This window comes from Ovis canadensis, chromosome X, assembly GCF_042477335.2.
Source record: "Ovis canadensis isolate MfBH-ARS-UI-01 breed Bighorn chromosome X, ARS-UI_OviCan_v2, whole genome shotgun sequence".
NCBI lineage: Eukaryota > Metazoa > Chordata > Mammalia > Artiodactyla > Bovidae > Ovis > Ovis canadensis.
The window spans coordinates 135055271-135078314 of NC_091727.1; the positions used below are offsets into that span (position 1 = coordinate 135055271).

Sequence of the window (23044 nt, forward strand, 5' to 3'; positions counted from 1 at the left end):
CTTCCTTAGCCTCACTAAGCCTGTTTCCTCATCTGTAAGACAGGGATGAAAATATACCAATTTCATGGAATTGTGGTAAAAATCTAATGAGATAATACATTTATTGAATTTAGCATGATGCCAGAAATATTAGTAAACACTTCATAAGTGTTACCTATTGTTATCATTATCCATACCAGGGAATACCACACCAGATCTTCCAAGGGATGACCTCTGCATCAATTTCTGGAGGTCTTAACAAATGATATTATGTCATGACCTAAGGATCAGGGGTGCAACTCTATATTTCCAGAGAGAATTGGGTTCTAAATAGTTTAATTATAGCTGAAATGACAAGCAAGAGATCTTCTGGGGGCAATGCCATCCTTATAAGAACTGGAAGCCTTTGATACCTGGTGTTGAAGGAAGAAGATGTTTAGTAATTAAATATTCTAAGAAGTTTCCTGAAAGGAGAAGCCACTGACTGGGGCACCATCAAAAGTTTCTTCAAGTCCTAGGGTAAAGAGATGGGCATGAGGTCTCTAAGGACCTTTCTAAGCTCAAGAGTCTGTCAAAGTAAGGTCAGGAAGGCAAAGTCACTTAAGTTCTGCCTTACCTCTTGCCAGCCACCTATCGAATCCAATGGCAATGGCTCTGCAGGCTCGTCTCTGGCTTCCTCTCCACAGCAGTCAGAAGGCAGTCACCCCCAAGAGAAAGGACAGACTACTCCAGACACTGAAGCTGCAGGTGAGTCCTCGCAACCCCTTCCTCCATGGCTTTGTCTTGCCTCAGGTCTCCTGCCCAAGGTTCTGCTAGGGCTGGAACTGGTTCCTCCTCGTGTCTTTGAGCTTAGGGTCAGGGATGATTGGATTATTGATGATTCGTTCATTTCTTTATTCTACAAATATATGTTGATCACCTCATGCGTACCTAGGCATCGTGCTGGGAAGATACACATGCTACAGGTTGATCTTTCAGCAGGCAGCATCCTACCTCGGCCCCTCGACCTCATAAGGGGATCTCTAGTTGTCTTCTTTCCAATTCAGATGATGTGGGATTGAAGAGCCAAGATGTCAGCCTCTGCTTGGAGGACATCATGGAGAAGCTCCGCCATGCCTTCCCCAGTGTACGAAGTTCTGATGTGACTGCCAACACACTGCTGGCCTCTTGAGGGAACCAGAGCCCCATCCTATAGTCCATGGTCCTCTCCTGGTCTGGCCAAAGGCTTTCCTCAGACTTCACCCAACCTTCCCAGTCCCCAGTGGCCCCACTCTCCTCAGCTGGAGTAATTTGTGCTCCGGGCAGCAGCAGAGATTTGGTGGTATGCGAGGCGGGGGTAGGGGGGCTGGAGGAGGGAGAGGCATCATTCCTCTGATTCTAGAAATGTGCCCTTTACTTCAAGTTTGAGGTCAGTCCCTTCAGTATGCTTCTGTTGCAGCCCAGGCTGATGGCACTTGGAAGCCATTCAGATGGGTTGCCTTGTGAAGCAGTGCCCATTGGGCCCTTTCCATTCTCCATGGAATGATGAAGATGGAGGGCACCTAATGACCCCAAGGCTCCAGCATTATGAATACACAGAACTTAGCCCTACTCTCTGACCCAACACAAGGGAGGTGAAGGGGTAGTCTGAAGACACTCCCACCCCCCAAAGTACCCCTGAAAAATCTGGGCAATGTATGTCATGTAACTTCAGCTCAAGGGTATAGCTCTAGTCCTCCTGATGCTACCTAGATGTTGTTCCCCCTGTGAATATCTTCAGTTTCTTCTGCCTCAGTCCTTTCTCAAGGGGGAACAGTTCATTCAGGTTCCTATTTTCACCTTACTTTGGGAAACAATAAAGAAATATGTAAGGGCTTAGATATTTTCCCCAGATCCTCCTCGTTCCTGAAAGGCTCAGCATCCCGAGAGACCAGCTCTTCTGAGTCAGCCCTCACAGCCCCGGGGGAGGGCTGGCAGCTTCTCAGCAAGGGGGCCTTCTCCTTGGGTGAGGAAAGGAAAGCCACCCTCTAGACCAGAGGAGTCTGACTGTCCCACACCCTTGACGGCTGTGACCCTTCTTTCTCTTAAGTTGAATCAGATGAGGTGGCTGATATCCCTCAGCTAATCAGAAGGCACATGCAGCAGTCCACCCTGAATAGCAGCCCTTTCCTAGGATCCACGGGCTTCAGATCAGCAAGTTGGCCACTTTCTGCACAGACAACAGCAGGGCCTTCCTTTGCATAAAACCTTTCTTTCTAACTCTGGAAAATGAACCCAGTCCTCAAATTTGTTAGGCAGATTTCTGGATAAATCTGCCTAGGCAGTTTTATCTAACTCATCCTAGGCAACACATACCATGATCCCTTTATCCAGAAACTATTCAGAGTAGATAGTGGGAGGGGGGAGCTTCGGGGGAGCAGGCTTGGGAACTTTGAACAGAGTCAGGTCTCATTTAGGCAGATTTCTGTCAAAAGGAACTTTATAACTTAGAATCCTGCAACTGACTTGATTTGCCTAAGTTTATATAGATACTTAGCTATCCTTCATATTTACTGTACATCAGTACTACCCCAGCCTCACTCACACATTAAATTCTAATACCTCTTGAAGTATTAATGTTCTGCTTTGCTCTTTGTTAGTCCCAGCCTCTGGATGGACAGATAAGATGCCTCCTAGCTGCTCATTTAGGATGTCTCTCCATTCATATTTGAGGTGAGCCATCCTCAAGACCAAAGCAACAGAAAGCCTGTGGCCACAGAGGAATCTAACAGGAAGTCACTCTATTCTCTTCATTCATTCCAAATCTTGTTCCCTGAAGACCTGGTCCTGGGGTGAATTTTTCTGGGCTTCTCTGAATAATGGTTCAAGGGCCAAAAAAGAGCAAATCCAAGCTCTACCCATCCTATGCATAAAGGGAGGAACAAATAGCCAGGCTAAGACACAGAGTACATCTTGCCCCTTCCAATTTCTAAGTCTGACTCAGGGCTTTAAAGAAAGTAGAAATTGCCACAAAGGTTAGAAGGGTGTGAGATGGTTGGAGTGCTCTCTTATAATCAAGCAGTAGCCAGTGGGTAGAACTGCTGGGAAACTAGATTTATCTACTGCAGGGCATGGAAGGCAGTGGCTTTGGTCCAGAAACCTAGGATTGCCTCCTTCTAGAATCACCAAGGGGCACTAGCCACAGGTTCAGGGTGTCAGACTTTTTCATGACAATTGCCTTACTGCTCATGAGGTCTCAGGGCAGGAGAACTGGTAATATATGGTGAGCAGGTGGCAGGTAGGCATCAAACAAAGAGCCTGGACATCGGTTAGCAAGCTTGGCAAGGGACCTGAATTTGTAGGAGCCTAGATTATAGGTAGGGGCTTCCCTGGTGGCTTAGATAGTAAAGAATCCACCTGCAATACAGGAGACCCAGGTTCGATCCCTGGGTTGGGAAAATACCCTGGAGAAGGGAATGGCAACCCACTCCAGTATTCTTTCCTGGAGAATTCCATGGACAGAGAAGCCTGGTGGGCTACAGTCCACGGGGTCTGTAGTTCAAAGAGTCAGATGACTGAGCAACTGAGCACATTAGGGATAGGAGAACTTTTCTATAGGACTGAGAGCTCAGGACCTTTGAGGCATATGCCTGCCTAAGCCTGAAGAAAGCACATGTTATGAAACAATCTTACCAGGAAAGTTTTGCAAAATCTTTTTCCATAATCTCTACTCCGCCTGAGAGATCTTGGGCTCTTGAGGGCCTATGACAACTGCAGTGGGTCACGGTAGAGAAGATGTAGATCTCGTTATGTAGGGTTTGTGTTATAGGTGGACTGAAGCAGCAGGTCAAGGGTTGAATTCTCAGTAATAGGGTCACTGACACTTTGTGGTCCTGTGTTTACCTTGATGCCTGAGGTGAGCATATGGCTCAAGGGTCCAGTGATAGTCACTGCAGCACAGTTTGCCCACAGTGAAGTAAACAGATCTTTGGGCACTGTGAATTCAGATGAAGGTGAGATTTCCTGAGACGTATTGTGTGTTAGGCCGTCTGCTGTGTGGCTTGTCTCCTAGAGGTAGAGTGTGTGGTGCTGCGTAGTTTATGGCCCTGCACTGGAAGGGTGGTGAGGGGGGTTGCTGGGTAGGCGGCCTAATGAAAACCTCTGACTTGTGGGATTAGCATCAGTGGTAAGGAAAGTGAGTGTTTGCTGGGGTTGTGGTCATATAGTATGGGGAACAGTTAGGATCGATAGGTGATATATTCTTGCCAGAATCTGACAGAGGCCAAAAAGCCATTAGGAGAGTGCCTCTGCTTCCAGTGAGAGCAGAGTGGAGTCAGGTTGACTGGGAAATTATTAAGGAAGGCTGACTGGTTGGAGGACATCCGGCTGTTTGTTGCATGGTTCCCTAGAGAGGGTCCAACCCAGGATATGCACCCTTCCCTCCAGGATGGAAAGGCTGAAACCAAGGCCCTCAAATGCCCATTTCCTTCAAGGCCCAAAGTTTGGAGATACTTCCTTGTAGAGAAACTTGCTTGAGTTTGTCGTACTTTAGGGGCTGGGCTGGCAGGCCATGGTAATGAGAAACCCTGAGGTCAAACCGAGGCCAATCCTGGGTGATGATTTCCTTCCGGATAAATTTTAAGGAATACCCATGATGCTTGCGGTGTGTGTTTGGGATCTGGGCTCCATATTCAACTTCAGGCTAGAACATTCCTTGAACAGGCATTCTCAATGACAGAATCATGGCCTCTGAGAACATTTCAAGCCAAGACTCTCATCAAAGTTCTGTTGATGTAAATGACAGATAACTAAGAATGTAACTGTCCTAAGACAAATAGTTCTGGAGGAGAAAGGTGGAGGCTTGCCCTAGGGCTGTGGAGACTTAGTTACTCAGCTGGGCAGCTCTATCTCTGGGCCTTCCTGCCAAAAGCTGACTCTGAGAACAAAGGAATACATCAGCTCCTTGTTGTTCTTTAAACACCAGTGACTGTGGGAGAGCAAAAGGTTCAAGGCCAAGGCTAAGCTCCTAGGCTTCATCTCCTCCCACAGCTGCCACATTTGGAGGGGCACCTGCTCAATGTCTTTGGTGTCCCTAGGGCAGTCTTGAGGCCAGATTGAAGCCTGTGATGCTGCTCGCTGGCTACAAGAGCTGGTGGTCACAAGGATGGTATTCAGGGAAGCAGAAACCGTGGCATACTAGTCTAGAAAATTTTGGAATGAAAGGACAGGGCTGGGAACAATTTGATTAACTTTGCCACTCACCGTGGTGCTTTTCCCCCTTTCCCTTAAATTCTGCTTTGAAAGAATAAATTCATATTTGTTGACTTTGGTTCCTCTGGTTACGCTCTTTGACTGTGACACTCTCCGTTGTTCCTCATTTGCGTGTGGGAGGAGAGGGTGGGGCCACAAGCCCACAAGAACACTGCAAAACACACCAGAAGAGTCCAACACCTACAGGACAAAAAAGGCACACCCCACGAGCCTCATCCACCACTGTTACCTGCAGTGGTCACCTCTAAAGGCCCCATAAAAATTAGCTAGTTATTTACTCAGGGAATTAGCTCTCTATAGCAATGGTTCTTCAACATCGTCCTCATCAGTCTGAGGACTTTTTCACCACCCTAAAGCAGTAAGAGAAAAATATGGACAATGCAGGGAGTTTCCATAAAGTTACATATATTCAATTTAAAAATGTATCCTGATACAGGAAAAATGTATCCTTTATTCTGAGATTATGGTTATATATTTTGAGGGGATGTCTGTGTTAAATGTCTCTGTGAATTGGTGGTAAGTTTTTTTTAATACATCTTTCTGGCAAAATAAATCCCCGTCAGTCCCTCTTCCCCACCACCAATCTTCTTTCTCACCAGTCTATGACTTCATTGTCAATGAAGCTGACATAAAATATGGTGTGAGTCACACATGCAGCTTAAAATTTTCTAGCGGCCATAATAAAAAAAGGCCCAACAAACCCAAATGAAATTAATTCTAATAATAGCCCAATATATCCAAAATATTTTCATTTCATCATGTAATCAGTATAAAACCATTACTAACATATTTTATATTGTTTTTTTAAATATAAATTTATTTAAATTGGAGGTTAAATACTTTACAATATTGTATTGGTTTTGCCATACATCAACATGAATCTGCCACAGGTATACACGTGTTCCCCATCCTGAACCCCCCTCCCTCCTCCCTCCCTGTACCATCCCTCTGGGTCATCCCAGTGCACCAGCCCCAAGCATCCAGTATCATGCATCGAACCTGGACTGGCGATTCATTTCATAGATGATATTATAGATGTTTCAATACCATTCTCCCAAATCATCCCACCCTCTCCCTCTCCCACAGAGTCCAAAAGACTGTTCTATACATCTGTGTCTCTTTTGCTGTCGCGCATACAGGGTTATCGTTACCATCTTTCTAAATTCCATATATATGCGTTAGTATACTGTATTGGTGTTTTTTTTTTTAATAAGCCTTAGAAATTGTCAGGGGCTTCCCTGATAGCTCAGCTGGTAAAGAATCTGCCTGCAATATAGGAGACCCCAGTTTGATTACTGGATCAGGAAGATCCCCTGGAGAAGGGAATGGCTACCCCCTCCAGTATTCTTGGGCTTCTCTGGTGGCTCAGAAGGTAAAGAATCTGCCTGCAATGTGGGCGACCTGGCTATGATCTGTGGGTTGGGAAGATCCTCTGAAGAAGGGCATGACAACCCACTCCAGTATTCTTGCCTGAATCCCTATGGGCAGAGGAGCCTGGTGGGTTACACTCCATGGGATGGCAAAGAGTCAGACACGACTGAGCGACTTTCACTTACACTTTCAGAAATTTTCAAGCAGGGTACAAATTCAGCTGGTAAAAAACTAGAAACCCACATAGAGCCAGGCACTTTATTACTGAAGAGACAGTAAAAGCAAGGCCAGAAATGGGAACTGTTCCCTGTGTCCCTGTTGCACAGGATGATACTGAAACAAAAGGGGCCAGATGGCATGCAACAGGAGTGGCGGCGCACTGCGTTCCTGAGTGGCAGCTCCACACCTCCGCTAAGCAGCTCTACGGCTTGCAGCAGAACCCTCTGGGGCAAGGACAGGGGAGAAGGGAGGCAGGCAAAAAAACCCCATGCCTCACCAGAATGAGGGAGGCAGATGAGAAACTGCCCCATGACAGCCTCCCTCCAAACAGGAAGCTGAGTGTCCTGAATCCCCCTGAGATTGCCTATCTTTCCAGGTTTCAGGAGGCTCATGGAGCATTCCGCCAAGGCCTAGGGCTTCCTGCAGTTGAGCCTTGCCTACGTGGAAAGACACACCTCAATTTTGCCTAGCCGTAGGTCAAGTGCTCAAAAGCTGCATGTGGCTAGTGGATACTGTATTGGACAGTGCATTTCTGTAACATGGCAAAGTCAGAATCACTGGGCTGTAGAGAAGGAAAACTTCATGATGTATCACGTGTGTGTGCTGCGGCGAGGAGGGAGTCAGGGCAGCTTATTGCTGCCGCCTGAGGGGGGATTGGACAGTGGTGAGGCAGTTCCCCAGGGTGAGGAGATGTGGTGGTGGAGGGAGCAGAAGGGAGCCACAGATGCATGAATTTGCTCCTGCCTGTTGTCTTCTCTTCCCCATGGCCTCTCACCAGAGCTCTGGCTGCTCTTGGGGTGCAGTATCGGACAGAGGCCGGACTAAGGCTCTCCTGCTCCCACACGACGGCCCCACATGTGGCGTGTGTGCCACGCTCTCTGGCCGCAGTCTCTCCAGCCATGTCCCCAGGGCACTGTTTACATTTCTTCCCTAGTCCTCTGCCATCTTTCACCTGGAAAGGCCTACCTTCTTTTCAAATCCTGCCTCTTCCGCCACCATCTGCCTATGACAATTTCTTTTCCCTATTCTTTCATCTTTTAAATTGGGTTTCTGAAAAAAAAAATCATCTTGGTTTTCAAACTGTCCTCTAACTTCTCTCCTAAGCTTGGCTTCATTTTCTCCTTCCCTTTAGTCCCACTTTCCCCTGCATTTTCCCCCAAGCATTCCTTGTGTCTTCATCCCTTCTGCAGAGGCCCAACCCATACATATTAACTTCCCCTTCTCTGCCCCTGGCTCACTACTTCCAGCTTGGAATGGGAGCACTAAAAGTGGCAGAGAAAGCTTAAGGGCTCATCTCCTAGAGTGGCACCAACTTGACCAACTGAGACCAGACCTGGGTCAAGCTGGGCTACTTGCAGAAAACCTTCAGCTGCCTTTTGGTGATAAGCATTATCACCCTTAATTTCCACATAAGGACACAGAAGTTCTAAGAGGTGTAGGGACTTGCCAAAGTTAGATAGCAGAGCCAGGATTCTAACTTTGTGTTCCTTCGACTACAACATAATTCAGTGCAAATATTGGAGCTGCCATTTTTATCACTTCTCTGTACCTTCTCTCAAAAGCCCAGTGATGTATTGTGAATATGAGACGATTTGCTTATCTCATTAGGAATCATCCTAAGAGCTCTTTAGAAGGATGCCCCAGTGCTGACAGCATCTTCTGTCCTTTCCTAACTGCAGAATTTATTGCTTGTCTCACCAGTTTCCTTTTGGATTTGAATGTACTTCTCAAGGGAACTGTTTTAATAAAGTGACAGTAGTCTACTTAAATAATTTTATTGCTTAAAAACACAGACTAGAAAATCTTAATACAGCTAGAAATAAAGGAACTGGCCCAGGGTTTTTAAGGATGTTTTCACAGGCATCTGTTTTTGGTTTGGGCCATATAGCTTGCAGGAGTTCCCAGACGAGGGAATGAACCCTGGCCACGCCAGTGGAAAGCCTGGAATCCTAACCAGTGGGCTACCAGGGAACACTCACAAGTGTCTGCTTTTTCCTAACCTTTTCTGGTGGGGGTTAGGATGAAGAGGCTCGGCATAAGGATAACAGCTCAGAATTCCACCTCTGCTCTAACTATTCCCATAGCTGCCAAATAACAACCAGGCACAATTCTAAAAGTATTAACAATGGAAAGAAGATGGTGGCAGCGAGAAATTTCCCCTGAGCAGGAAAGCAGCTGCTACTGCTTGAACAAAGACACCTCACAACTTAGTATCAACTGCTGCCAAGAAGGCACTTAAATTCACTGTGGCGGGTTCTAGCATTTGGCAGAAATGGTTTGACTTTGTTCTGTTTCAGTAAATATTTGAAACAAGCAGAAGAAAAAGCTATAATCTATGCAGACTGGCTATGTAGCCTTCAGGTTAAGACTGTCTGCCTTTGGCAAGCATGGCCGAATTATCTGATGGCACCATAGTATAGAAGCATTTAATAAATTCTTAAAACTTTATAAAAAGAAGCCAAGTCTCATAGTTGAGCTGGGTCTTCAGGCCCTATAGAACTAGCAAAAAAAAAATGGTTCAGAGAAGTAAATACAAATGATTTGGCATAAGGCAATGAAAGGAAAAGAAACAGGCACAGTTTATCTATCTAGACTTCGGTCTGATGGTTAATCGAAGGCCTGGGTGCCAGACTGAAGACTCTCCTCACTTCTTCAGGAAATAGTTCAGTTTTTCCTGTAGATAAATGAGCTGTAGGCAGAGGGAGAAAAAAAAAACATGAAAAATTCATCTGAAATCTTAAGTCCCATTACTTGATCTAGAATTAGATAAACCAAATAGAATCTAGAATAGATTCTAGAATAGAATTCTAGAATCTAGAATTATATAAACCAAATAGAAAGACTGTCATTTGGCATTTATAAGGTTATCTTACTTAGTCTTAAAATGTTAAAAAAGAACAGTGCCAATCAACTTTTAAGTTCACATTCCTTCTATTATTTGCATCTTCCTCTAATCTTTTCCTACCTCAATTTCTCCTATCTACTTCTGGCACAGAAATTTTCCTGAGTTACTCTCCAGGTGAAAAAGCTTTTAAATCTCAACTCTGAAGCCTGGCATCACCAGCTCTGAGCCATTGTGCATGCTACTTTCCATACAGAATGCCTTTGTTTCTCTATCTCTTTATTAAACCCTGTGTCTGTGTGTGCTCAGTTGCTCAGTCATGTCTGACTCTTTGTGACCACATGGACACAAAGGCTTCTCTGTCCATGGGATTTTCCTGGCAAGAATACTGGAGTGGGTTGCTATTTTGTGCTCCAGGGAATCTTCCCGACGCAGGGATCAAAACCCAGTCTCTTGCATTGGCAGGCAGATTCTTTACCACTGGGCCACCTGGGAAGCTTATTAAAAACCTACCCATCTCTTAAGGCCCTAAACACCATCTCTGTATGAAGTTTTCTCTAATTTCCATGGACAAATGTGAGCTCTCATTCCTTTAAATTCTTATCCCTCTCATGGATTTCTCCCCAACTGGAGGCAGAGATTGTGACATAAGCATTTTGTAGTTCCCCGCAGAGCCTAGCTTTAAGTATGCACCCAATAAATCTGTGTTGAATCAATGAGCTAACATAAAGGGCTTCCCTTGTGGCTCAGCTGGTAAAGAATCCACCTGCCATGTGGAAGACCTGGGTTTGATCCCTGGGTTGGGAAGATCCCCTGGAGAAGGGAAAGGCTACCCACTCCAGTGTTCTGGCCTAGAGAATCCCTATGGACAGAGGAGCCTGGTGGGCTACAGTCCATGGGGTCGCAAAGAGTCAGACATGACTGAGCAACTCAGCACGCAGCACACAAAGCACTCTAAGTGAATAAAGAGTATAGCAATAGTTCTATGTTGAAAATAGCACTTCCTCAATATTAACTACTTATATAGAGGAAAATAAAGATGTTTAGTGGGTGTTAAAGCAATTGTAGCATTAACTGTTCACATGGTTGTGTATAAGCAGTACTTGGGTGAGTGATGTGCCGAGGGGAAGGGCATATACAGAATGTGAGAATTCTCCTGACCTTGTTGGTATGGGTATGGACATGGGGGAATGGCATCATTACCTTAAGCGCTCCATGCTAGGGAATTCCCTGGTGGTCCAGTGGTTAGGACTCTGCACTTTCACTGCTGAGGTTCAATGCCTGGTCAGAGAACTAAGATTCCCCAAACTGCATGGGGCAGCCAAAAGTAAATAACTAAAAAGAGCCCCATGCTAAGTCCATCCTCATAATAAGACCACCATTCTCTTTAAAACCATTATCCTACTCTTAAGCAGCATACATTTCTGTACAGCTGCTTGACCTTCACTAATCCCACACTGCCCTCTTCTCTTTTCACTCTGCTCACTCTTTGGGGGCTTTAAATAATGGTCTTTCAAGTTAGAAATCAAGCCTATGCCCTTAGCGCTCCCTTCTCCTTCAATGCCCAGAAACTGATCTGAGTCCCATCAATTCTAACTTTAAAATATATTCTCTCATATATAAATGTTCACAGCAGCATTATTCGTGATAACCAAAAGGTGGAAACAACCTAAGTGTCAACTGATGGATAAGCAAAATGTTGTATATTTGTACAATGGAATATTATTTGGCCATAATATAGAATCTAGTACTGATACATTCCACAACATGGTTAACCTTGAAAACATTATGCCAAGTGAAAGAAGTCAAACACAAAGACCATGTATTTTATATTTCCTTTTATATTAAATAATCATAATAGGCAAAGTAGGGTAGTAGAAAGAAGATTAGTGGTTACCTAGAGCTGGGGGGTGGGGATGGGTATGGAGTGTGTGGGAGGGTCAGAAGACATGGGAAGTGACTGCTAATGGGTACAAGTTTCCTTTGGGGGTGATGAAAATGTAAAATTGATTGTGGTGATGAATGCACAATTCTGTGAACATACTAAAAGTCACTGAGTTGTACAATTTAAATGGGTGAATTGTATGGCACATGAATTTATATCCCAATAAAACAGTTACAAAGCATTTTATTGCATTTACAAATATATATATATTCTTTCTGAATGAAATAATGCCATTTCCAGCAACATGGATGGATCTAGAGATTATCATATTAAGTGAAGTATTAGTAAGTCAGAGAAAGACAAATATGATATCGCTTGTACGTGGAATCTAAAAAATGGTACAAATGAACTGATATAGAAAACAAAATAGACCCACAGACATAGAAAGCAACGTTATGGTTACCAAAGGAGAAAGAGTGGGGAGGGATTAATTAGGAGTTTGGGATTAACACATACGTGTTTGTTGCTGTTTAGTAGCTAAATCGTGTCTGACTTTTGCAACGTCCATGGGATTTCCCAGGCAAGAATCAAACTCACATCTCCTGCTTGGCAAGTGGATTCCTTACCACTGAACCATCAGGGAACCCCATATACATATAACTATGTATAAACTAGATAAACAACAGGGACCAGCTATATAGCACAGGGAACCATACTCAGTATCTTGTAATAGCCTATAATGGAAAAGAGTCTGAAAAGAGATGACTCCAGCGGTAGAGCCCACCTGCAGTGTGGGAGACTCAAGAGACTTGGGTTCAATCCCTGGGTCAAGAAGATCTCATGCAGCGGGAAATGGCAAGCCACTCCAGTGTTCTTGCCTGGGAAATCCATGGACAGAGGAGCCTGGTGGGCTACAGTCCACGGGGTCGCAAAGAGTCAGATACGACTGAGCACGTGATATATGGATGGATACACACACAGATATACACACACACACACATACACACAAATATAACTGAATCACTTTGCTGTACACTTGAAACTGACACAACATTGTAAGTTAACTATACTTCAGAAAAAAAAAAGAAAATTATTTATTCTATCTCCATTTCCACCTCCTTATTTCAAGTTACCATCATCTTTTGTTAGACTACAACACAGCCTCCTAACTGCCCTCTCAGCTTCTAGTCCTGTCCTCTCACAATCCATTCTCCAGATATCATTAATCAAAGGGATCTTTAAAACTTCTAAATTAAATGTCACTTTCCTGCTTTAAACTCTCCAAGGTTTCCCACTGCATTCTTAAGAATAAAACCCATCTTCCTTATCATGGCCTGCAAGGGACCATACAATATGGCCTCTACATACTTCACCAACCTCACATTGAGTCACTTCCTTGCTTTAAATACTTCAGAGGTCCTCAAAGAGACCAAGCTCTTTTCCAGTGTGGGACCTGGCATATGCTCCACCCAAGAAGTTCTTCATATCCTTTTTGCTTGGACTTACCCTTCAGGTCTCAGGTTAAATATCACTTCCTCAGAAAGGCTGATTATGATCCCCCCTCCCAATTTAATTCAGGACTCTCTTTATTCAAAGCACATCCCTGACTCTCCTTCACAGCTCTCCTTTATTATTTGCACCTTTTTATTTGTATTATAATTTGTTTACTGTTGATCTTCCCTGCTAGACTGTTCGTTCCATTAGGACAAGTATTGTATCTGTCTTCTTCAACACTGTGTGTACATCCAGTGCTTTTCACTTAGTAGGCATTTAATACCTACTGAATGGGTGAATTTTCACAAAGACTTTGTTTCAACCTGCTACCTTCATTTAGAAGATTTGGGCCACTACTATTCCTGTGAAAAGAATAGCCAGAAATGAGACTGGGGGATTCTTTCTATCAAATAATTTATTGTATGAAACAAACAATTTTCTTTGATGTGAAAACACACTTCTTACCTGCTCAGTTTTTTCTTCTTCCTGTAACTTAAGCTGCTCCAGCACAGACTGTAAATGATTCTGGAAAGCAAATCATATAAATGACGAATGCTGAGTCGCAAAGGAAAAGAGAACCAAGAAAGACAAAGAGTTTGGCAAATAATTTGATAAATTTAAAAAAACACAACTGTCTGTTGTAACAAAAGACTTTTAAAAAGGATTTAGAAAAAGACTGTCTTTATGTGTGTAACTGAATCACTTTATGAAACAGAGACTGGCACAACACTGTAAATCGACTATACTTCAATAAAAATTTTAAAAAAGGATTTAGAGTATAAAAACTATGCTCTCCAACTACAGGGCCATTTTATTTGATTTTTTGACCCTACAAAGCATTTTTTTTCTTGCCCTAAAACAAACAGTTGGAATGCCTCCATGTTACCTTTCTCTAGCTTAGCACAAATTCTTTGACTGTGGTGAACCATTTAAAAAGCTGGCCTGGAATTTGTTACTGACTCTTTCATTCCCCTGCACTCGGACAGAATATTATCATTCTTAACTAATACTGCACGCAATAGTAATCACGATATCTGTAGCTTTCAAAGTATGTCCACATCTATTATCTCACTTGGTTATTCTGAAGGACAACACTCTGAATAAGTACAGTTCTGTATCAGGTTTCTCCCCTTCAATGACAAAAGCTCTACAGAAAAAGAAATCTGGCGAGAAATTCCCCGAATGCTTCAGAATTTCCCTCACTAAAAAAGGGGAAGAAACATGGCCTAGACATACATTTTCCTTTTGCTGAAATGTGTATTAATAAAATATGCATTAATTTGTATTAATAAAACTCAAGCATGGTATTCTTATTCAAGCAGGCATCATGAAATTTAAAAATTAACTTTAATTCTCTTTCATTGCAATGAATACATTTTGATACAGAGCAATAAGATGCAATCTGTGCTCTACCACCTACTGTGGTCCCTAGCAAATTCCTGAACTTTGAATTTCAATTTCTTATCTATAAAATGGGAATAGTGACAGTGCCTGTATTTCAGGGATGTCAGGATGGAATATAGTAAACATGTAAAATGCTTAGCTCTGTGTATGCCTTTCACATTGTTAAATGTTCAAAGTTGGCAATTATTATTTCAAGTCTGCTGGCCCCTTCCCCCAAATGCTTATATAGGATGAACAAAATTACTCAGGTAAAACAAAATATGGCTATCTTTTATCAGGGATTTCTAAAGCAGTTGCTCAGGTTCATGAATGAACTAGAATGCTGCACAGAGATGAGATGAGTGGAAAACACAGAGATGGGATTTTGAAAGTAAGATACCTTTATACCCGCCAACAAGAATTTACCTTGAGTGTCAGGTTTTCCACTTTGCTGATGAGCTCCTTCTGTCTTTGTGCCTTGCGCTGAATCTCATGGAGCTTTTTCTCTGTGTATTGAGTGTACTTCTGAATGTCCATGACTAGCACAGATAGATAAAACCCTCAGGTTATCTATTAAACAAGGCCTAAACTAGTGGACCAAGGTCCAAATCAACTAAAACTCCAGTACATATTTGAGCAATAATTTCTCAAACTTAACTTTGCATCTAACGCAAGTTCAAAGTCAGTCTTTACATGTACACCCGTGGTGGATTCATGTCAATGTATGGCAAAACCAATACAGTATTGTAAAGTAAAATAAAGTAAAAATTAAAATTAAAAAAAAAATGTCAGTCTTTAGTACTGGCACCCACTCTGTCCCACCCTTTTGTTTTTCCCTCTAACTTACCCATTGAGCTGGTTCCCTCCTTTGCCTCACACTGGCCATATTCAGTGAACCCAGCCTTTAGCTCCCTTTCTATGTCCTCGTCATAATAATCTTCCTCCTCTTCATCATAATAGTCCTCCTCCTCCTCCTCCTCCTCCTCCTCCTCTTTATCATCCTCCTCAGTGTTATTGCTAGAATCATTGCGCATCTCCTGAAGCATGTAATATTCTAAGGGTTTTAAAAAAGAGGAAGGTGAAAACGTTTTAAGCTTTTTAAATGACTCCCACACCAGCTGCAATTATACTCCCCTTCAAGTTTACTGGGCAACCAATGAATTTCATAAATAATTTGTCTCACAGGAAGATGATTCCCTTTATAAAACAAGGACAGAAAATACAAATCACTGTAAGATTCACTCATGTATTCAATGATCAAAATATTTAGACAACCCAAGGGCCCATAGGAATTTTAGAATAGCAGTGATGGATGGGATATTAGAACCCTAATATAAAACCCCTTAACTTGAGGGAACAATAAGAGGCAAGAAGGGCAAAGGCATCATTTTTTTTGTGTGTGTGATTGGCCTGTGAGTCTGTGGAGAATGGGCCTACACACAGTCAACACTTGCTCTCTCTGAATCTTCTGCTTTGCCTTTATTAGCGTACCTGGTAAGATATGACCCTGCTTGTAGTCGCTCATTCCTGAGGCTATTGCATAGCTAGGAATGGAGCCTTGACTTTCAATTTCCTTGGTTTCATCTTCAGCAATGACCTCCCACCCTAAAAGGAGAGGAAGTCAAGGAAAAGGCAGAAAGAAAGAAGGCAATGTTGAAAGGGAAAAGGCTCTCTATCTGAAAGTGCTATTTAATTTAGTCCAACTTCAGGCCGCTTGTAGCTGGATTCCTAGTATGGATAAATGTTTTATATTGAATTACACAAGTGAATGATTTCTATTATGTGAATGTACTGTTCCTAGCTAGGAAGTAACATTACCCCCAATTCTAAGTTCTGTACATTAACGTCAGCACACAAATACCAGAAACGAGGGCTTGCCACCAAGTGCATTTGAGGTGGAACAAACTGCACAGAAAATATTTTGTGTAAAAGGATACGAGCATTGATAGCTTCAGCATCTGAACATAGCAGTCTTTTCACTTCCTTTTCCACATCAGGAGATTCAATGTGCTGAGCCACAGCAGGAAAAGGAGGAATACCAATGTCACTTAACACCCTGTGTTCTGCAGGAATGGCCTTTTCCTACACACAAATGAATTAAAAAATTTAGGCTTAGAATACATCCAATCAAATTGCTACTTTAAACAATGCTATTTATAAATGAAACTTTGATCAGGGTCTACATTTTTGTACAGCAAGCTTATTTTTTCCCAATTACTTGAGACATTTAATCTTTTCAATCTGCAACTCTAAAGACTCTCTCAGAAGTACCACCCTTAAGTCTCACTTATTAATTATTTGCATTGACCCTTACTAGCAAAGAACTATGATATTTTGCTACTTAGACATAATTTTGTGTAAAGACCCAAATTCCCAGATTCTACTTTCCCAAATCTTTATTAGAGAGTTTCTTATAAAAACAGGACCTTAGCCTGTTTTTATACACATTCTCCCTTAAATCCAGTTTTAGACAATTATCTCCATGGCAACCAATTCATTGTGCCACAAATAGAAATTAGAACTTTGAGGGGGAATAAGAAATTGCAAAAAACTGCTGGTAAAAGTGAACTCTGGCTTTCAAGAAAATTTTTTAAAATAAATATCACAGAAAAGAAGCAGATTAAGATATCAAGACCACTGATCAAATTGCATCTTCCACTCTAGGAGTTGTCAAACATTAAACAATGAATTCTTCATTTTTCAGTGAATCAAATTCAGTCTATGTGTATGGGAGTGGGGGTTACAGGTGAGAAGGAAGGCTCAAAAGTAAACTTGATAGTTTTGGGGGTTTGTTAAAAGCTGCAAAATAAAATCCACTATAGGTAAACAATGAGGTTATATTATGATTTGTCTACCTCAGGAAGCTCTATTTCTTCAATTTGTTTGATATCAGTAACCTATGAAAGAAAAGACAGTAAACGATGAAATTGTTCTATTTTACTAAAGTTTAAAGAGCTCTAGACCCATTCTTAATGTAGTTTTCTATGTAGTAGACACTCAATAAATGCTCTAGACTAACCGTATAAAGCCAAAGCAACTGTGTTCATAGATTAAACATAGTAAAGCTATCAGTTCTTCCCAAATTGATCTATAGGTTTAATGCAATTCCTATCAAAATTCAAACAACCTTTTCTGTAATACAAGACAAACTTATTCTAAAATGTATATGGAAAGGTACAGGCTCTAGAATGGCTATAATAATCTTGAATAAAAAATAAAATCAATCTTCGTGATTCCAAGACTTATTACAAAGCTACATTGTGGAACTGGTGATCAACACACAGATCAGTCGAACAGAATAGGGAATCCAGGAAAAAAACTCACACAAATATGCCCAACTTTTTTTTTTTTTTGCCCAACTTATTTTTGACAAAAGTGCAGAAGCAATACAATGGACAAAGGGCAGCCTTTTTAACAAATGGTGCTGGAGATTTTGGACATGCAAAGAGAAAAAAAGAAGAATCTTGAACTAATCTTCAAGTACAAAAATTAACACCAAAATAGATTGCAAACTTAAATGTAAAACTTTTTTTAAAAAAATAGGAGAAATCTTCAGGATTTGGGCTAGACAAGTAGTTCTTATAATTGACATGAGAAACAAGATCCTTAAAAGAAAACAAAATCAATAAATTGGACTTCATCAAATAAAAATCTTTAGCTCTTTGAAAGACCCTGTGAAGAAGTTGAAAAGACAAGTTACAGACTGGGAGAAAATATCTGCAAACCACATATCTGACAGAAAACTAGTATTTAGAATATAAAAAAGAACTTCTCAAAACTCAATAAAAACAGTAAAAACAATCCATTTAGAAAATGGACTAAAGGCATGAACAGACACTTCATTGAAATGGACATACAGATGGAAAACAAGCGCCTGAGAAGATGGTCAACATCATTAGCCACGAGGGAAAAGCAAACACCACAGTGAGATCACTACACAACTATCAGAATGACTAAAATTAAAAACTAGCGACAACACCTCATGCTGGTGAAAATGGAGAATTTGATTGTGTGAACATTGCTGGTGCTAATGTAAAAGGCTGCAGCCACTCTGGAAAATGCTATGGGTAGTTTCTTATAAAACTAAATATGCAACATATCCAGTAATTGTACTCCTGGGTATTTATGCCAAAGAAATGAATACTTATGTTCACACACAAAAAATCTGCTGGCAGCTTTATTTATAACAGTCAAAAACTGTAAACAACCCAGATGTTCTTCTATGGGTGAGCAATTAAGCAAACTATGGTACATTCATAACACAGCCTACCACTCAGCAATAAAAAGGAAGGAACCATTCATACATGCAACAGTCTGCATGGACTTTAAGGGAATCAATCTGAGTGGAAAAAAGCCAATCTCAAACGTTATACTTTGTATGATTCCACTTATATGACATTTTCAAAATGACAAAATTATAGAGATGGAGAACATATTAGTGATTAGCGGGGGTTAGAGCCTGGTGGTGGTGGTTGGAGGGAGGTGGGTGTAGCTTCCAAGGGCAAGATGAGGGATCCCGGTAGTGACAATACTGTTTAGTATCTTGATGGTGTAGGTAGATACACACATGGGATAACTGCATAGAACTAAGCACATGCAAGGACTTCCCTGGTGGCTCAGCGGTAAAGTATCTGCCTGTCAATGCAGGAGACACAGGCTCGATCCCTGGATTGGGAAGATCCTCTGGAAAAGGAAATGACAACCCACTCCAGTATTCTTGCCTGGGAAACCCCATGGACAGAGAAGCCTGGCAGGCTACAGTTCATAGGGTTGCAAAGAGTCAGACATGCCTTAGCGACTAAACAACAACAACAAACACACGCACACACATACAGAGGAGTACAAGAAAACTGAGCAACCTGAAAAAGCAACTTGAAAAAGATTAGTGAATAGTGATAATGTAAATTTCTTGTTTGTGATATTCTACTATAGTTTTGCAAAAAGTTATAATGGGAAAAACTAGGTCAAGGGTACATGGTATCTCTTTTTTATTGCTTATAACTGCATGTGAATTTACAATTATTTCAAAATAAAAAATGTAATTAAAAAAGAAGCCAAGGCATAGTACTCTTGTAGTTTTCCCAGGGTTCTACAAATCTGAGGTAAGGTTAGGACTACAACCACATTTCCCAATTCTCAGGTTCCGGCTGGGTTCACTTTAAAATAAGATTTTGCAGTTGGAAATGTTTGAAAGCATTAGCAGAAGTTTCAAATTCATGACACATCTAGATTCCTAAACACTAGCCTATAACTGGAGAAGGCAATGGCACCCCACTCCAATACTCTTGCCTGGAAAATCCCATGGATGGAGGAGCCTGGTGGGCTGCAGTCCATGGGGTCGAGAAGAGTCAGACATGACTGAGTGACTTCGCTTTCACTTTTCTCTTTCGTGCACTGGAGAAGGAAATGGCAACCCATTCCAATGTTCTTGCCTGGAGAATCCCAGGGATGGGGGAGCCGGGTGGGCTGCCATCTATGGGGTCGCACAGGGTCGGACATGACTGAAGCGACTTACAGCAGCAGCAGCAGCCTATAACTTCAAGAGTCCAGTCTATTTTTGTTCATTACATATTTCCATTTGTTAGCACACAGTGCCTGGCATGTTGCTCACACTCAATAAATGTTTACTGGACTTATAAATGAATAAACAAATGAACATCCGACTGACTGTCTCCCTCCCTCCCCGCCATAATCCTCTTCCAATCCACCCAGAAGACACAGAAATTGCATGCCACAAACCTTTTTTGTTGTTTTGCGGAACCTTCTCTTTCTGACATTCTTAAGTGGTGGAGTAACTGAAATAAATTCAACATAGTGAAATGTATATATGATTGATGGTAGTCACATATCTATCTGAATTGGACAGAGAAAGCCCACACTATAAGCTACAGGCTCATGACATGAGTTGTTCTTTCAAGAGTGTCTAGATGCCTCCTGAACCAAATACCTAAGTATGACAACAGATCCCTGGCTCACAAGTAATCAGAACTCCGCAGATAAATATAGTTAGCCAGAATGAGCAAGGGACTGTCGTTAACTTACTGCCATGCTTCCAGGTATATTTTTTCTTTCTCCGCTTTTCAGCTTTCCTGATTGCTTTAGGATCAGTAGAGGTTATTGGTTCTTCAGGAGAAGAGGGAACCTCAGCATCAGCAGTGCACACAAGCATCTACATTTGACAAAGACAAAGAAGTTGACCATGGCCACAAATCTTCAGTTAGTAATGGATAGTGATCATTCTTACCACCAGCAATCCTGCGGCACAGAAGGAGAATGTTACTTGGCATTTCCAGAAAACCAAGTATTACATACATTCATATTCATTCCCTCTCTATCTCAGCAGCACTGCATATGGACGCTGAGAGGTTTTTGTTTTGTTTTGTTTTTTGCTCAAGTGCTTACCGCTGCAGAAGGAATATGGCTGAAAAAAAAGATATATCTTAACATTTTGCTTTAGAAAGAAAATTAAAAAATCAACAGTAGAGATGATGAACAAGAACCAGTGTAAACCTCCAGAGTTAGCAGGAAGTTCAGACGAAGATCCCAGATGTTCATATTTTTCAAATAATGATAAATGGCAAACAGGAGGCTCTAAAGGCTATTTGGATAAAATTAAGTAGTGAAAAGTGATAGATCAAATGCCAAACTAGCAGATGACATTGTATTCCTGTGCAATTGAGCTGGAAATTAGAAATGACAAACAGGTGAAAGGAGAATTGAAAGAAAGAAAGAAAAGGAGGGAGAAAGGAAATCCTAAAAGGATATGAGGGTGAATAGATTAAGAAAACTTGTCCATACCTGGGAAACATCTGCCGTTTTATAAAAACTTTTTTTATCCAGAGTTTTTAGGCTTCCGATAACACAAGGCAAATCAACCAGCTTAGCAGCTAGTGAGACATTGTCTACCTCAACAACTGCACGACGTGCGTCAGCTAAAGAAAAGTAGAAAAAATTAAGGTTCACATCTTCCCAATGTACTCTTAAAACTGATGGTTTGAATAATGAAGACTTATGTGAGACAGATGCATCTTTCACTGAAACATTATTTCTCATAAAGCTAGAATTGGGTACACAACTAGCAACTTCCCAGAGCAAAGAAAGTGGAGTATATGGAGCTCTTTTTTTTTTTTTTCCAGTTTATGTCACTCAATCAAAAGTAGATAAGTTTCTTGGTAATGGTTGTGAACTAAAAGTGAATGAGGCAGTAAATCTTTCATTCTCATCTTGAAAGACCAACTCCATTCATTCAAATCCATTCATTTGGACACCATTAGGAGCACTCGATCATGTCACTGAACGTGGGTGTTTTCAAAGGGAACAGTTGATTCTAGAATAGTACTAATATGTCTCAAGTTACAATTTCTAGTTAAAGTCACAAAGGTAAAATTCTATACAATAGCCAGAGAGAGAGAGAGAGAGAAACAATCAGTCATACACTACCTGAGTGCTGGGATTATGGGCCATTTAAAATTTTATTCTTCATATACCTCTCCATATTTAAAAATCTAATAAATACTATAGAGATAAAGATATGTCACTTTTGTGAACAAAAAATAGTAAATTCACTTGTTATTCCCCTAGTAAGTCAGAAAAACTTGCATCTAGCAGACAATCACCAGTATGTAAATCCCACAGTTGACCTCCAAGTTCTGTCTTATACACACCATGATAATTACCTCAAGTTTTATGCAAGTTCTATTTTCTTTCCTCTTAAAAAGAAGAGATGGGGGTGACTGAAGCCTCTCTTTGAGTTCATCAAGGCAGAGACCACATTGTAGTCTTTGCCACATCCTTGGCATCGAATACTATGCCTGACACACAGCAATCCCTTAATGAATTACTGCTCAATGTATGGTGAATGGATATTAACTACTTACAAAATAAGTCAATTTTTAGTTTATTCTTCATGGAAGAAGTTCCAGAGTGCACCATCTTTCTGACAATGGAAGCATGTTCCTAAAAAGGAGGTAAATTGAAAAATCAGAAGGATCAGCTGTCAACTTAGCAGCTAATAGATATGTCAGAAACAGTCCTCCTTTAAGAGCTGTAAAATATAAAACCTTAAACATCTCAAACGTTAGGAAGAGTGCCATGCACCATGTGATACTGTGCACTGTGAAGTCACGTTAGGAAGAAGCTGACTCTAATCTCACTATTGTCTCTTAGTAGCTACAGATAATGCCTTCTCCTAGCTTTACATTCCTGGTTTTCACTGCTGCCCTTCAGTTGTGGTTGCTAAGGGAAGGCTTAGCTGCAGTTTACTGGGTATATTTGTTGTTGTTCAGTCGCTCAGTCATGTCCGACTAATTATAGGGTATATTAATTAACCCTAAGTGGGGAAATACCTGTCTGAAGCCCATCCTTAATATACCCTTCTTAGACTAAATAATACTTGAACACAGGTATCAACAGGGGAAGAAACGCTAACACACTGTTGAGGTGAGCTTCGACAGCCTTGCGTGGTGATGAATCTGAGGAGACAGTGCTGACCACTCGACTGCCCCTTTTGAGGTGACAGAAAAGAACTCTATTTTAGAAGAGTCCTGTCTGGGCTGTCCAGTGAGCAAAGCTCTTAGCACTGGTGATAAGTGACTGAGTCCATCATCGTCCTACCCGTTTGCCAGGAAATCAACCAGGAAGAT

The 23044-nt window shown here is 41.5% G+C and overlaps 2 protein-coding genes across 3 annotated transcripts in view; one reads left to right on the plus strand and one right to left on the minus strand.

Annotated features, from left to right (window-relative positions):
• The window catches only part of DRP2 (dystrophin related protein 2), a 44481-nt gene extending 41914 nt beyond the window's left edge, over window positions 1–2567 (plus strand). The window contains exons 23-24 of the mRNA XM_070291020.1: window positions 606–726; window positions 1026–2567. Of these exons, the coding sequence (XP_070147121.1) occupies window positions 606–726; window positions 1026–1150 (246 nt within the window). The 3' untranslated portion in view covers window positions 1151–2567. The remainder of the gene's footprint in view (window positions 1–605; window positions 727–1025) is intronic.
• Window positions 2568–8557: 5990 nt separating this feature from the next.
• The window catches only part of TAF7L (TATA-box binding protein associated factor 7 like), a 34714-nt gene continuing 20227 nt past the window's right edge, over window positions 8558–23044 (minus strand). For both annotated transcript variants that reach the window (XM_070291023.1, XM_070291024.1), the window contains 11 exons: window positions 22280–22358; window positions 21201–21334; window positions 20445–20571; window positions 20142–20197; window positions 17258–17299; window positions 16340–16484; window positions 15894–16007; window positions 15250–15456; window positions 14829–14941; window positions 13485–13544; window positions 8558–9487 (listed from right to left, as the gene is read on the minus strand). In XM_070291023.1, coding sequence (XP_070147124.1) covers window positions 9443–9487; window positions 13485–13544; window positions 14829–14941; window positions 15250–15456; window positions 15894–16007; window positions 16340–16484; window positions 17258–17299; window positions 20142–20197; window positions 20445–20571; window positions 21201–21334; window positions 22280–22358 — 1122 coding nt within the window. In that variant the 3' untranslated portion in view covers window positions 8558–9442. The remainder of the gene's footprint in view (window positions 9488–13484; window positions 13545–14828; window positions 14942–15249; window positions 15457–15893; window positions 16008–16339; window positions 16485–17257; window positions 17300–20141; window positions 20198–20444; window positions 20572–21200; window positions 21335–22279; window positions 22359–23044) is intronic.